We start from the raw sequence: 16609 nt of genomic DNA, 5'->3' as shown, positions 1-16609 counted from the left end.
CACACACACACACACACACACACACACACACACACACACACACACACACACACACACTTGTATATACGAACATACTCAATAAACTTTGGTTTCTCGTCTTAACCCTTTAACGCCCAAATGTACAAATTTTCTTCATGAAGTTTGACACAATATTTTAGCATTAAAACTGTGTAGGAAAAATTCTGCGATAGCCATTTCTTATTGGCCAAGGACCGCTCTTTCCAATGGTGCATGCCAAAATTGTTTAAAGTTTCAAATAAAAAAGTTATACTCTTTTTTTTAAAAAAAAAACATGAATTTTCTTGGTTTTATTTTCAATTCATTGAATTTTATTATGGGTAATGGCATTAGAATATCTCTAAAAGTCGCAAATATTGTGTTAAAAATGAATTTGCTATCAGATACGGGTGTTCCGGAAAAAAAAATTCAAAATGGTGGACACAAAATGGCGATAAAAGTGAATATTTTATGTAATATCACAGCCATGCCTACAAAATGGAAAAAAATTAATAGATTTTTATAAAACTTGGTATCCTAGCATTTTTGAGGTCGCTGATCACGAATCTGGAGTCAGTTTTCAAAAACTAAAAATGGCGGATCCAATATGGCGGATGACATTTTTTAAAATGAATCAAATTCACTTGAAACTTGTTGCTTGGGAGTTTTTGGGGTCGCTGATCACGAATCTGACGTCAGTATTAAAAAATTCAAAATGGCGGCCCCAATATGGCGGACGAAATTTTTAAAAATTAGTCTGATTCACTTGCGACATGTTATTTAGGGGATTGTGAGGTCGCTGATTTCGAATCTAACATCAGTATTTAAAAATTCAAAATGTCGCATTGAATATGGCGGACATCTTTAAAAATTATTCGAATTCACTTGCAACTTGTTAATTGGGAGTATTTGTTGTCACTCGTAACGAACCGGCTGTAAGTTTTGATAAGTTCAAAATGGCGGTTCCAATACGGTGATCAGCGTGAATCTGGTGCCTGTTTATAATAATTCAAAGTAGATGATCTAAAATTTCAAAGTACTTTATGTAAAACAAAATAACAATCATTTTGACATGAGTCACGTTTCCTTGCCGCCAGTGTTACCAAAATATTTCTGACGTTGCCCGACTCATCGCGTGGAGGTGAACGTGAATAATTTTTAAAGATGTCCGCCATATTCAATCCGAAATTTCGAATTTTTAAATACTGATATTAGATTCGAAATCAGCGACCTCACAATCCCCTAAATAACATGTCGCAAGTGAATCAGACTAATTTTTAAAAATTTCGTCCGCCATATTGCGGCCGCCATTTTGAATTTTTTAATACTGACGTCAGATTCGTGATCAGCGACCCCAAAAACTCCTAAGCAACAAGTTTCAAGTGAATTTGATTCATTTAAAAAAATGTCATCCGCCATATTGGATCCGCCATTTTGAGTTTTTGAAAACTGACTCCAGATTCGTGATCAGCGACCTCAAAAATGCTAGGATACCAAGTTTTATAAAAATCTATTAATTTTTTTCCATTTTGTAGGCATGGCTGTGATATTACATAAAATATTCACTTTTATCGCCATTTTGTGTCCGCCATTTTGAATTTTTTTTTTTTTTCGGAACACCCGTATCTGATAGCAAATTCATTTTTGACACGATATTTGCGACTTTTAGATATTCTAATGCCATTACCCATAATAAAATTCAATGAATTGAAAATAAAACCAAGAAAATTCATGTTTTTTTTTAAAAAAAGAGTATAACTTTTTTATTTGAAACTTTAAACAATTTTGGCATGCACCATTGGAAAGAGCGGTCCTTGGCCAATAAGAAATGGCTATCGCAGAATTTTTCCTACACAGTTTTAATGCTGAAATATTGTGTCAAACTTCATGAAGAAAATTTGTACATTTGGGCGTTAAAGGGTTAAATACTGTATTCATTTCTGCATTCTCTCTTCCCGCGCGAACCTCTTACCGCGACTCGTAGAATTCCGGCGAGCCAGTCCGCGCAGAAGTTAGGTTGTTTCAACTTAACATGCTATAACAATATGTATATATATTATATAAAGTTTGAATGTCTATAGTAACTAGATCGAGGATCTTAAATAATTATTTTGATGATCTAACATAATTATTTTCAGATTTGAATGTATCTGAATTTGTATTCTTCAGCAAAACCGTTCTTTCCATATAACTACTATTTGATGAACCACTTACTTGAAGAAGCTGTGTGTATGAGAGATTTGCAAATTGGATATATTTACATTATTATTACAACCTTCTATAGTAGTTGGCAATTTAGGCGGTATCGGACGTGGCTGACCAAAGGCAATCCACAATAAAAATGAAAATGATATAAGAGCACCGGTTATTGCTCCTTCTTCCGTCGCTGATTCTGTGCTCATCCCAAGAGTAAAAATACCTAATAATGGACCACCAATTATTCCAGAAAGTGTAAAGAAAACCTGCAATTTGAGAAATTTATTTTACTGCTATTGGTTTTAGATTTAAAAATAGGACAATTATGCATTTTAAAGAACAGCGCGTCGATGATCTTGACATATGTTGTCAAAGTAATGATTATAAACAACTTTGCCTTAACAACTAGGTGGCGGTCTCTTATAGTTTCTGAGATATTTAGATCTAAAAATTTAATTTGTGTAGTAAATTTTTCTACTAATCTCCGCTCTTTTTAGAAGAAAAAAGGTGGGACGAGATTTCCTTCATGTAGAAAGCCCTCTGACAGAGGGAGAGGTGGGGTGAAATTTTCTTCTCTCTTATTTTCTAATAACAAGATTTACAACACAAATTATACCTTTAAGTCTAAATATCTCAGAAACTATAAGACCGCCACCTAGTCGTTAAGGGAAAATTGCTCAGAATGATCTTGACAACATATGTCAAGGTCAAAGTCATCGGCGCGGTGTCGTTTAATCTGCATAAATGCCAGAAATAGTAATTACCTGAAATAGTCCATCCAAATATTGCACTAGAAATGCCAGTATAACGGAAAGAATGCCGAATGTAAAAGAGAGCATTTTAGCGACTAAGATTGATGTTGCAGGAGAGAGTTCATTTCCACTGCACTTTATATATAGAGGTTTCAAATAATCTTCGAGCGTTACTGCTGCTAGAGAATTTAACACCGCAGAAATCGTGCTAAGGCCTGCGCTAAAAATACCTGGAAAAATACACAAGACAATCCAAAATTGTAAATATATTTACTGAGCGCTTTCGCTTTAGAATGTTCTAATAGATATACGACATAAAAAAAATCTAAAATGAGTAATTAATAATATTGTGAATACATTCACTATGCGTTTTTATTTTAAAACTGACTTTAAAATTGGGCGTGAAATAGTATTACAGATATTAATATCATTAAATATGTATTTTCATGATCATAATTTGTAGCATTTAATTTCTATGAGATGTTAAGTTAATTAATGATAGAAGTATTACCCGCAACGAAGAGGCCTGGTAAACCAGATATATTGGACATCGAGTCCATGACGTACAGTGGCATAAGCATATCAGGAGAAGTAATTCTTTTCTCGAGAAAAGGATCGCAATTGTAATACTTGCTGTATATTGCCAATCCTGAGAAGCAAATTATAATTATGAAAAAGATTAGAATGGAACAGCAGAGCCATTCGGCTCTTTGTGCAGCTTGCATATTTCTGAAACCAAATTAAATTAATCCTTTTTTTCAAGCGCATAATCAGAAAATGTATTGTTGAATGTAAATATTGTTAATAACGTAATCACATAAAAAATTAATATTATATGATTAACTTGTTATTGTGCCACATATGAAGTAAAGTATTAATAATATTGCTCTAGTATATAATTTTTTATTAGTATCCAGTGTTGCTTAAATTTTAGAATACTTGAACAATAAACGAGAAAAAGGAAGCCTAATAACGGACAAAGCTAGATCACAATGCTTATTATTATTATGTGTGAATTTTATATACCGCGTATGTAGTTCCTTTAATCGCGTGCCGAAATTTTTTCAGATTTACAACGCAACTCTAATGAACTACCGTAGTAATATCACTTAGTTAAATTGACAAACAATCTATCAATTTTTGTGATGCTTATAGCATCTTATTGGATCTTAATAATATGTTGAAAGATATATTAAAATCTAACGATGTAATGTTAAAGTAATGATAACTCAAAAACTGTGAAAAATAATATTGCGATATAAATAAAATTTCGGCACGCGGTTAAAGGAACTACATACGCAGTATATAAAATTCACACATAATAATAATAAGCATTGTTTTGACCGTTAGGCTTCCTTCTTCTCGTTTATTATTTATCAATAGTACGGTCCTAAAAAGATTATAATATTTGTTAGAATACTTAAATTATTTACTTTAGAGTCATTATACGTTGTATTTGAACTTGATTCACTCCAATAAGTGTTAAGAATATACATATACCACCCAATGTGACAGACCACCAGGTATGTCTTACTGTTGGATCCAGATCGATGCTAACAAGAATAAAATTAAAGTTAGTGTCTACGAATCTATAAGTCGTTTTGGTGATCATACAATTAATTTGGATAAATAAATGTAATACCTATCAAATTCAAGCCGTTGCCCTTGCCGCGCAATTTCCCAGATCTGTTGTAATCCTCCGACATCATTTGCGGCTATGCTAATAATTAAGATCACGGCGGCAAACATGAGCAAACTTTGAAACACATCGGTTATTAGTACAGCCTTAATACCACCTATACTGGAATAGAAGGCACATATAGAGCCAATAATAATAATGCTGACAGTCTTGGAGATTCCTGTAGTCGCCTCCAAAGCTAAAGAAGGAGCATAAAGTATCAATCCTGAATAGAAAATTTGTTGAATCCAATAAGCGAAACTAGCCATTGTTCTAACTCGTACTCCGAAACGCTTCCCTAAATACTAAAAGAATATTCCTTGAAATATGCTATTGAAAATTTTCCGCTACAAAATTAAATTTTATTAAATTTACCTCATAAATACTCGTCGCTTGCAACTTGAAGAATACTGGTAAGAATCCATAACATAAAATCGGAATGCTCAAAAAATACCCTAAGTTTAGTCCAACAATTTGAGTTCCGTATGTGTAAATCTCAGCGGACGAACCAAGAAATCCAACAGCAGATACGCCAGAGGATGCCATGGCAATGGCGACTGGTAATACGTTCATCGATCGATTTGCAATGAAGTACTCCTGCGAAACGTGTTAGCCTTTGTTACAATAAAATTTAAAGAAAAAAATAATTCTGTTTTATTTTCTGTAACAAGGGAATTCACTATAATAAGAAAAAAAATAACAATAAAAATTACCTCCATAGTTTTTTGACGTCCTCCACTAAATCTATAATAAATACCAATTCCGACACTTATACATAACATCATTGCTATAACTAAATAGTCAAACCACCCTAAGGTATTAATTTCTGCCATTTCGTCTGAAATATCAAATTAAAAGTCATATTTCCTAGAAGAAAAACATTATACTTTAAGAAGATGTAAATATAATAGATTTAAATATGGAAATAAACAAATATTCACTAATTTAAAACATCACTTTAGAATCTATTTGTGTAAGACATATTGGCGTAAAGTGAACAATACATTTCCTTTTATTTAAGTAAAACAAAGATTAATTCAATAAATAGTTATAATTGTAATAAATTATTTTATATAATAAATCTTGCAGACAGAAATAGGCCTTTTGTGTTTTTAAATTCGTGCGTTGTTATTGTCATAATATTTAAAATCAATAAAAATTTATATTTAAAGGATAAAAATAGGTGAAAAATTATTTATATAAAAAAAAGTATATAACATAAAAAAATCCGTATGTCTTTCTCTAGAGAATGCAATTATGAAGTGACAGTTAAAATTTCAAGTAAATCGGTCAAGATTTGTAGAAGTTATCCTTTCGGCCAGTTTGAAAAAAGTGACCTTTGTGCCTTATTTCTATGATCTTAAAGCATCATTCAACTAAAAAGAAAATAATTTTTTTAAATTCTAGAGTGGCCTTACCTCTTAAGTATTTTATTATTAATAATGTATAGAATTAACATTGATTTTAAACAATATTCAATACTAAAAACTTTTAATGTGAAAACATAACTAATGCAAATACGAAGCCTATAACAGTCTAGCTTGGATCTTTTAATCGCTTACATATAAACTACCGCGATACTATCACGAATTAAATTAAATTAATAACTAACTAATATACGTAGTTCCCCCCAAATTGCGCGGCGAACAGTTGTCAGTCTTGAAATGCAACTCTAATAATCTGAAAATACTAAATCTGGAAAATTATTCTTATTGCGAAAAATATTACCTCGGCCGGGAGTGTTCGGCGCGCAATTTGGGAGGACTACGTACATTAGTTAATTATTAATTTAATTTAATTCGTGATAGTACCGCGGTAATCAATATGTAAGCGATTAAAAGATCCAAGCTAGACTGTTATAGGCTTCGTATTTGTATTAGTTATGTTTTCACATTAACGGTTTTTAGTATTGAATATTTAAAATCAATGTTAATTCTATACATTATTAAAAGTATAATACTTAAGGAGTAAAGCCACTCTAGAATTTTTAAAAAATTATTTTTTTTCAACAAAGGGTTTAAAAATGAGCATATACCACGACGCTGGACAGATTTAGCGAAAATATAATGTAAGGTAAATGTCCCAGTTTGCGACCATGACCCTGTTTGTGACCACTTTAAGACTTATATGTAATTAATCAGAAATTTCAAGTAATTTATCTCTGAAAACAATATTTATTACGTTTTTCAATTAATAATCCATCGTTTTGATATGTGATGTAGTGATATTTGGTAAACAGATAACTCATGAAAATGTGAAATAAGGTGCCCGTATCGTCATTAAGTGCAGATCGAGCACGTTGTTGTCGCCACGTTGGTAGACATGGCGTTTGTCACGGCAAAGTCATAGCTGTGTCATATTGTCGTAGATAAACGTTCATAAACAGTTTTTGTGATTAAGTTTTAGTGAACAAGTGAATAAATATTGTGCTATGTGTGAATTCTGAAAAAGGTTGGTAATTTTGAGTATATAAGGACCGCTGCGTCGCCCTTGGGGGCTCCGCTGGGGGCGGCTTCCGGCTTTCTTCGTCATCTGCGGTGGACGACCTGGAGTCTCGCTTGCGTAGTTTTGAGCTTTCTCAGCGCGACTACGAGATCATCATTTTTGGTCTTCCGGTCTCCCGGGGCGGTGAGCGTCTGGATCTTCTGTCGGCTCTGGCTTCCGGTCTGGGCCTGTCAATTTTGCCCGGGGATATCGATAATTTGGTGAGATTGAGCTGGGGCTCTGTTTCGGCCGGACCGCTCGTGGTTAGATTCATGTCGGTTATTAAAAGAAACGAATGGCTTGCTGCGGCTCGTCGTAAGCGGGGAATCATTGCGCGCGATATCGATGGATCATGGCCTTCCGATAGGATCTCCATATACGAGCGGTCTACTCCGAGAGGCTTGCCTTGAAGAATGCTAGGGCTCTTGGCGCTCTTGTCCTTTCTTACAATGTAAGGCGCGTCTGGATGCGTCGCGGCGTTATCTATTTTAGAGAGTCTGAGCGCTCTCAAATTAGAAGGTTCTCTTCTTCGGAATATTTCATTGAGTAGATCGCTGTGGCTCGCCAGGCCGCGCCTCTATCACTACCATCCTCGTCGCTGACCGGATCTCGTCTTCCCGCGACTCTTTCCGGCGGCGCGCCTACACTCTGACATAATCAATACTCCTCTATAAATTCTTCCAGCTCACAACTTTCCTATTCACATACTGTGTCCTCTTCACCATCATCTTTGTCTACTTCATTCCCATCCTATCCATCAAATAGTCTATCTCTTATCTCCCTAAATTCCTTTTCTACTGTAAACAACCTCACGCTTAATTTGCCGTCGAATACTTCGCGTTCTGAAAACTTTCGCGTTGCACACATAAACTTAAGATCTTTCGCGCCTCATTTCGCATATGTAAAAGACTTGATCTCTCTCCGCAGGTTCGACGTGCTTGCTCTCTCCGAGACGTGGCTTCGCGAGAGGGATGATTCGTCTATCTTCGCCATTAACGATTACTATCTACTGCGCTCCGACCGGACATACGGCTCGAGGGGCGGCGGTGTTGCTTTATACATAAATAGCTCACTGCCGTACTCACCCATCGACTTACTCATCCCTCTCGCGAATTCCACTGTCGAGATTGTCGGTGCATTTATGCATCTTCATAGGAAGCGGATAGCGATTTTTTCTATTTATCGTCCTCCTCAGGCTTCCATTGCTGCGTTGCAAGCCCTTGAGGCATGTCTGACATTTTCTATAGCACTGATTACATTATATGTATGGGCGATCTTAATATCGATCTCTTGAATCCACAAGGCACTCATGCGCATTACTTGCAAAACATTATATCATTATACTCGATGAAACAATTAATCGACACTCCTACGAGAGTAACTTGCAGCTGCGCATCCCTTTTGGATTTAATATTTCTGTCTCGAGATTTACCAGTTTCGGAGTCTGGAGTGTGTGACGATATCGATGTCAGCGATCATCGTTTAACTTATGCGTTTCTTAATATAGAGAAACCACATCGTCCTTCACGTAAGAGACTTTGCCGTAATTTGAATTTGATCTCTGATGAGGCTCTTAAGAGCATGATCAGTCAAATCGACTGGTCACAGCTATATGCTATGAATAATGTCGACGATATGGTTTCTTTTTTCACAACAAATTTAACAAATATTTTCGATTGTCTCGCACCGCTTACGTACAAGCGCTCTTCTTCGAGGACACCTTGGTTCACTGTTACTATTCGTAAGCTCATTAAAATTAGAAATCGAGCATTAAACCGGCATATGAAGCATAATTCTCACGATAACTGGTTACGCTATACTAAATTAAGAAATCTGGTGTCCTCGGCAATTAGGCGCGAAAAACAATCCTATCTAAGCTCTTCCTTGCTCAGGTGCTCTCCTCGCGAATTCTGGAGAAATCTGGCATCTATGGGTGGCTATAGCTCATCCTCTCATACCATCTCCGAACATCTCCTTAATCCAAACAGCTTAAATAACTACTTCTTGCAATCACTTCTCTCTTCCTCATGTTCCACTTCTGTCATTAATCACTTCTCTCTTACTCAATCTGTTACCTCAAATAAATCTCAATTTTCCACAATTAACATGACCGACCTATATAATATACTTAAAAAAATAAAACTTACTTCCGCTGGACCTTATGATATCTCAGGCCGCATGTTACTTCTTTCATCTCCTTCTTGTCTCGAACCGTTATTATTTATCATTAATTCTTGCCTAACTAAGGGTATTTTTCCTACTGCATGGAAGCACTCTATAGTTATTCCTCTCCCAAAGACATCCAATCCTTCCTCTCTATCTTCATTTCGTCCTATCGCTCTTCCTCCTTTTCTCTCAAAAATTCTTGAACGCATTATTTTCACACAAATGAGCCATTTTCTTCAAGTGAACGATATAATTTCTGAATGTCAGTCCGGCTTCCGCAAGAATTACAGTACTACCACTTCTCTACTTCATCTGTCAGACTCCGTCCTCCGATCTTGCGATAATGGCCGTTTGTCTGCTCTTGTAGCTTTGGATTTTTCCAAAGCTTTTGATACAGTTAACTGCGAGCTATTAACTGCCAAACTACACCATTATGGCTTTCGTGACTCGTCTTTATCACTTTTGCGTTCTTTCCTCTCTAATCGTTCCCAGCAAGTTCTAGTATATAATCCTTCTCCTAGTTTTTCCTTAACATCCAAGGTCTCCTCCGGTGTGCCTCAAGGCTCTACTCTCGGTCCTTTGTTATTCAATATATTTGTAGCTGATTTACCTTCTGTGGTTGTCTCCTCCAGACCTTACATGTACGCTGACGATGTACTGCTCTTCATTCCCTTTAAATCATCCGAAGCTCCCTCCGCTGCACGCTTATTGAATGATGACCTTTTACAAATCGTAGAATGGTCGACGTTGAATGGACTACATTTAAATCCCACCAAATCTTCACTTTTATTTGTCGGCTCCCCTACCTTACTCTCCCATCTTACTGCTTTCGACATCTCTATCCAAAACGTTCCACTAATCCCCAGCACGACTATTAAAATTCTTGGTCTGCACGTAGACTCATCCTGGTCATTTGAACATCACGTCGCTGCTAAATGCAGACTTGCACATTTTCGTCTTAGGCTGCTTTACCCTTTTCGTCGCATTGTGTCAACCTCCCAGAAACTACAAGTTACACAATCTCTGGTAATATCCTTATTCGATTACGCCGACACTGTATATATTCCTTGTCTCAAACAACTTCACCTCCACAGAATACAATTAATCCAAAATTCCTGTCTTCGTTTTTCCTACGGTGTTAGAAAGTATGATCATATAACTCCTTCCTTTCAGCGATCGGGCTGGCTGAACATTTTTCAGCGATTCATAGTTCATTTGTGTTGCTTGATTTATAATGTTCTTCGCACAAACACACCTAGATATCTTCGCGATTTGGTCCATTTTAACGTTGACTCTCATTCTAGTTCCCTTCCTAGTACTCGTCAGCAATATCAACTTTCGTGTCCTGCTCATCGCAAGTCTAAATTTCAGGGCTTCTTCTCCTATACTACAGTAAAATTCTACAACAATATACCATCTGCTCTACGCTCTATACAGCGACTTCTTATATTTCGTACTGAAATCACTCGATACACATTATCGAATATTAATGTCAGATGAATTGTTACAAACTTTGTTAAACTGTTACAATACTTAAGCTGTAATTTTCGCTTATTCATGTAATTATAATTTACTTGTAGTTCTTTCTTCTATTGCCGCAAAGTTTCCTTTCACTTACTTGTTTCACTACGTAATCATAATTTTAATTGTTTCTTAGTACATTGTATTTATTCGTTAATTGTACATTGTTTCTTTTCACTCTTTCTTACTTGCTTTATTTTATTTTATTAGCGTATTTTATTTTACTTGTGCAATCGTTCATTCAAATCGTTCATTCAAATTTTTATCATATTGTTTTTAATTGCGTAATCGTTTTACTCGCTTATTGTCATTCAGTTTATTTCGCAAATTTAGTATGTAACTCATTTATGTCTAACATACAGGTACGGCTTTAAATCAGCTTTTCAGCTGTCGCCCAGCCTATTGCAGTGCAACTGATATTGTTAATATCTCATATCGTATTATATTGAATGTATTTGTCAATCAGTTCACTCAATAAAGTTAATAATAATAATAATAATAATAATAAGTGAATATGACAAATCGGTTCAATAAAACATGCATGTTTCTATCTGTGATTGTCTCAAGAGAACTAACTATAACATTAAATTTCGTTGCTTTTTTCAAAAAGATAACAATTAATACTCATCTCCATATGTTTCTAAACACGTATGAGTTACATTTTGGACGAATAAACGGAAATATTCGATGTATGCTCGAAGGAAAATTTTGGTGACAATGCTATCACTTTTGGCTAGGTCACTTACAATGGACATCGTGTGTATTGCATCATGTGCGTCGGTCACTAAGTGATACATGGTGATACATTCGATCCAATGCACCAGTCACTAACCGTGGAGTCACAAATAGGGCAAAATTAAAATCAAGCGGTCACTAATGTCTACATTTACATAGTTTGCTATTTATTTTTTTATATTTATTAGATTATGTTTACAACCCCAGTAAAGCATGTTTTTCGATACAAAAATGATTAATCTTGAGTTCGGTATAATTGATTCCTGATTTTAATCACTCTAGAGTATTTTTCATTCGTATTAACTCATGCGATTTTCTTATAAGGTCACAAATTGGGACATTTACCTTATTTCGTAGAATATTAAAACGCAATTTTTATTATTATTAGTAAACGATTCGGCCTTTAATATGACCATCATCAGTAAACGGAAAAAAATTAATTTAATATATTGCGAAGAATATTACTTAAATATGGCGTTTCGTCCCAGCTTTTCCACTACTGGACTCATCAGTAAGGCATTGTAGCGGAAGCCTGTCTTACGCCTGTAAGGGTTATTCAATTGAGATCCTCTATAAAGAGATATACGCGTATTAAAGTACTTGCGAGAATTTGCGAATATCTATAGACCTCTGATGGCGGGTTGACGTATTAATATTCTTCGCAATATTTTATTCATATTAATATATGTATTACCCCCCACCCCCCCAAAAATAAAATAGTCATTATTATCTTGTTTTGAAATGATGTACCCGAAGTACTTTTTACAAACAGATAAAGTTTTATTACTTTGGCACACAGCACATGGTTTTGAATCATAATGAATTCAAAAAAGGATACTCAAAAATTTGTACTATTTTATCTAATAATAATATATGACCATGAAAAGTAACTGATATTATTAATAAAGGTGCCAGTACAAAGTGAAATTCATAAAGTGTATGCAACTTTCGGCCGATTTTCGAATCGTCTCAAGCGGAGGCGATATGAAAATATAATGTATTTCGTAGGTTTCGGAATGACATATTCAATACAACTTGCGGCCGAAAGTTGTGTTGAATATGCAGGGAATGGAAGTAACTCGTTACTTGTAACGAAGTTACAGTTACAAGTTACTTTTTTGGTAACTTTACTGGTAACTGCGTTACTTTCTTTTTTTGGTAACTGTAACGGTAACGAGTTACATTTTTTGGGTAACGGTAACGAAATTTACAGTTACTTTTGTCGTTACTTTGCACACGATTGAACACGGTTCGATTGGATACATGCTATTTACAGCGCTTATCAATAAGACTTGAAAGCCCTTAGATATTCGGCCGTATGATTCAGTAATTATTTTACACTTCTATCTTCTATGTAATACATAGGACATACAAATATTTCAGTTTGCTGCATATTTTACAGGTTTTAGAATTACAAAATTGTGTTTAAAAAAAATTAAAAAATAAATTAAATAATAGTAAAATGAGAAGGGCTACGAACCCAAAAGCGAAACAGTTTAAAAGACGATGACAATAAGTGTGGAAACGTCGTTTGTTTTTATCTTGTTTTATCCATGTTGTTGTTCTAATATATATTTATACATTTAATTACATTGTCATCGTCGTTCTTATCGGAAATAAACTGTTTCATTTTTGGCTCGTAACCCTTCTCATTTTACTTTTATTTAATTTATTATTTGAGCCATTCTACATTGTTTTTTTTTTTTAATAAAACTATATATATATTTGTCAGTATTACATATAAAAAAAAATGCAAAAGTACATTTTTAAATTGATTTTAAAAAAGTAACGGAAAAGTAACGAAAAGTTATTTTTCAAGTAACGGTAACTGTAACGAGTTACTTTTAAAAAGCGATAACTGTAACCGTAACTAGTTACATTTTTTACTCGGTAACGAGTAACTGTAACTAGTTACTTTTAAAAAGTAACTTTCCATTCCCTGTGAATATGTCGCTTAATAGTTAATACTTATTATGAATTTTTGTGTACAGTAAAACATTTACTGTAATTATTTTAAAATGTAAATTACATTTTATTCTGAATACTATTCAATAGTTACATTAACATACAAGTACTTCAAAAGAACATTTACCTTTTGTATTAAATTAATACATGATAATAAATTATTTTAACTAATATTATGAATATTTATAACAGAAATTTGATTATCTTATGTGTCATAGTTTATGATTATTTTAAGATTTACTTTAATTCTTTTTATATGTTAAATTGACTTTTATACACGTAGATTAATTGAAAAAATTATGTTAAATACACTCAAAATAATATTCCATTTTTAATTAACATACGCAGGCCCGGATTAAAGAGTTGAGGGGCCCGGGGCTATTTAACTTTAGGGGGCCCTTCTTTCCTATCTTAAAAAAAAAAAAAAGGATGATCACGTTCATACGTAAAGCAATATAATTAGGTTATTTAATCCAAAACAATAAACATTAAAATTGAATCATATAAAGATTAGAGACAAATAAATAAATTAATACATTCTTTAGTTAAAATTTTTTTTCTCAATTTTAATTTTACAAAACTTGTACTAAATTATGAAAATCAATCGATCTTAAGGCCATCACACGTACAAAAATTTTAGTAGTAATCGTAAGGTCTTAAGCAAATCGGCCAATCACAGTTTAGCGTATAATTAAAATGTGAGATCTTGATCTGGATTGTGATTGGTCGATTTGCTTAAGAACTTACGATTACTACTAAAATTTTTGTACGTGTGATGGCCTTTAGTAATTCAGATTCGATTGCTAAGCCAGTTAAAGATGTTAATCGTTCGTCCAACATCACTGTTCTGTACATATTTTTTATTCTTTTTAGAACAGAGAAAGATCTTTCTGCTTCACAATTTGCTATTGGTATAGTTACAAATAGTCTAAGCGTTATGTAAACATTGTGAAAAACATCAATCATTTGCTTCTCAACTATCCAGTTTAATACACTTTTCAACAAAATTAAAGGATCACTTGTTCCACCCTGCAAAAATAGGCAAACTTTGAGATAGAATATTTTCGTGAAAAATTATCGTATCGAGATGATTAAAAAAGCATTTTAAAGTTTGAAATCTTTACTTTTCAGATCTGTACTTGAAAAAACGGTCTTACTGATATTTCGTGAAGTTGCACAATCATAAATAAAAGTGTGTCAAACCTAAAAATTTTTTACAAAATTTGCCAAGTTCCACGGAGCCAAGAAAAAATTGTGCACAAATGCGGTTTACAGCTTTCGAAATAGTGAATCTTTACCTTCAACTTATTTTTTTGTTGAGCTCTGTACGATTTTTTTCACCGATTTATTTAATGTTGATGTAAAAAGGCCATTTTTACTTAAACATTGAATAACTCGGTCAAAAAAAATCGTACAGAGCTCAATGAAAAAACAAATTGAAGGTAAAGATTCACTCTTTCGAAAGCTGTAAACCGCATTTGTGTACAATTTTTTTTGGCTCCATGAAACTTGGCAAATTTTGTAAAAAATTTTTAGGTTTGGTACACTTTTATTTATGATTGTGCAACTTCACGAAATATCAGTAAGACCGTTTTTACAAGTACAGGTCTGAAAAGTAGAGATTTCAAGCTTTAAAATGCTTTCTTAAACATCTCGATACGATGATTTTTCACGAAGTTATTCTATCTCAAAGTTTACCTATTTTTGCAGGGTGGTACAAGTGATCCTTTAATTTTGTTGAGAAGTGTACTTTAAAAAGAGAAATAAAATGTACGGGACAGCATCTACTATTACTATATATTAAGGGAATAAAAACTAATTTTTTTTAAGATTAAAAGTAATTTTGAATGATTTTAATTTTAATTTTAATCAAAGAATTAAAATTTTTTCTTTAATATAACGCGGAGGCCCCTATTTCCGTGGGGCCCGGAGCTATAGCCCCCCCCTTAATCCGGGCCTGAACATACGGAATTGTTAAGTTAGAAAGGTGACATGAATCTAATACATCAAAATGATACAAAAATAATAATATATTATAGGTCTACAAGTTTGTTCCCGCCGTTTTTTTCCCGAAATTCGAGGCTTTATTGTAAAAAACTGGTTATATACATTTATGATTCAAAGTATCGGTATCGAACGCATCAATTGCGTTCGATACCGATCGCCTGTGACTGTTTCGGTTGGTTTTAACAGTTCATAATACACTATGTCGAGCTGGTCCCACCAAATACGGAGCATGACAAAATTATCGTTTTTGAAGAGTTGAAACCACTCACGACACGTTCTTTCACTAATAGCGGCCTCACTATAAGTATTTGAGAGAATTCCATGAGCCTCAACCACAGATTTCTTTATATTGAAGTAGAAAATTAAAGTTTCCCGCAAATGACGAGAATTTGGCTCATAAACTGACATTTTCAATCGAGAATAACTTTATGATACAGACACAAATCGACTAATGTTTCTATGAGGTTATGTTAACAGATGTTCAAGTTTATTGTATGATATCTATGATCTATTTATTTCGACCACCACTTTTACCGCTAAAACTATCTATATGAAAATGGCGGGAGCAAACTTGTAGACAATAGTTGTAATAAGTGCAATATATATATATAGTGAAATATCGAAATATAGAGAAACTATGTATCCAGGTATTCACTAACGAGGAATTAAGTGTCTAGATGTTGTCTATATATTCGTCATCGAGGAAGTAAGTGTCTACGTGTTTGATTTCGAGGAAGCGAGTGTCTAGGTGTTCGCTGTCGAGGAAATAGGTGTCTAGGTGTTCGCCTTCGAGGAACTAAGTGTCTAGGTGTTCGCCTTCGAGGAATTGGGTGTCTACGTGTTCGACGTCGAGGAAGTGAGTGTCTAGGTGTTCGCCGTCGAGGATATGGGTGTCTAGGTGTTCGCCGTCGACGAAATAAGTGTCTAGGTGTTCGCCGTCGAGGATATGGGTGTCTAGGTGTTTGCCGTCGACGAAATAAGTGTCTAGGTGTTCACCGTCGAGAAAGTAGGTGTCTACGTGTTCGCCTTCGAGGAAATGGGTGTTTAGGTGTTGGAAAGAAACAATGTGTCGTTATCGCCGTCGCCGTCGCCGTCGTCGTCGTCGTCG

General features: G+C 34.4%; 1 protein-coding gene across 1 annotated transcript in view; it reads right to left on the bottom strand.

Moving 5' to 3' along the window:
- The window catches only part of LOC108779190 (putative sodium-dependent multivitamin transporter), a 26795-nt gene extending 21339 nt beyond the window's left edge, over positions 1 to 5456 (bottom strand). The window contains exons 1-7 of the mRNA XM_018546555.1: positions 5337 to 5456; positions 4999 to 5220; positions 4588 to 4928; positions 4379 to 4498; positions 3457 to 3674; positions 2958 to 3175; positions 2212 to 2459 (exon numbers count right to left, since the gene is read on the bottom strand). Coding sequence (XP_018402057.1) covers positions 2212 to 2459; positions 2958 to 3175; positions 3457 to 3674; positions 4379 to 4498; positions 4588 to 4928; positions 4999 to 5220; positions 5337 to 5456 — 1487 coding nt within the window. The remainder of the gene's footprint in view (positions 1 to 2211; positions 2460 to 2957; positions 3176 to 3456; positions 3675 to 4378; positions 4499 to 4587; positions 4929 to 4998; positions 5221 to 5336) is intronic.
- Positions 5457 to 16609: the final 11153 nt, after the last annotated feature.

Source organism: Cyphomyrmex costatus, unplaced genomic scaffold (genome assembly GCF_001594065.2).
Source record: "Cyphomyrmex costatus isolate MS0001 unplaced genomic scaffold, Ccosl1.0 scaffold565, whole genome shotgun sequence".
Lineage (NCBI taxonomy): Eukaryota > Metazoa > Arthropoda > Insecta > Hymenoptera > Formicidae > Cyphomyrmex > Cyphomyrmex costatus.
Note: the sequence above shows the minus strand (reverse complement) of the source record. Positions and strands in the feature narration are given on the sequence as shown.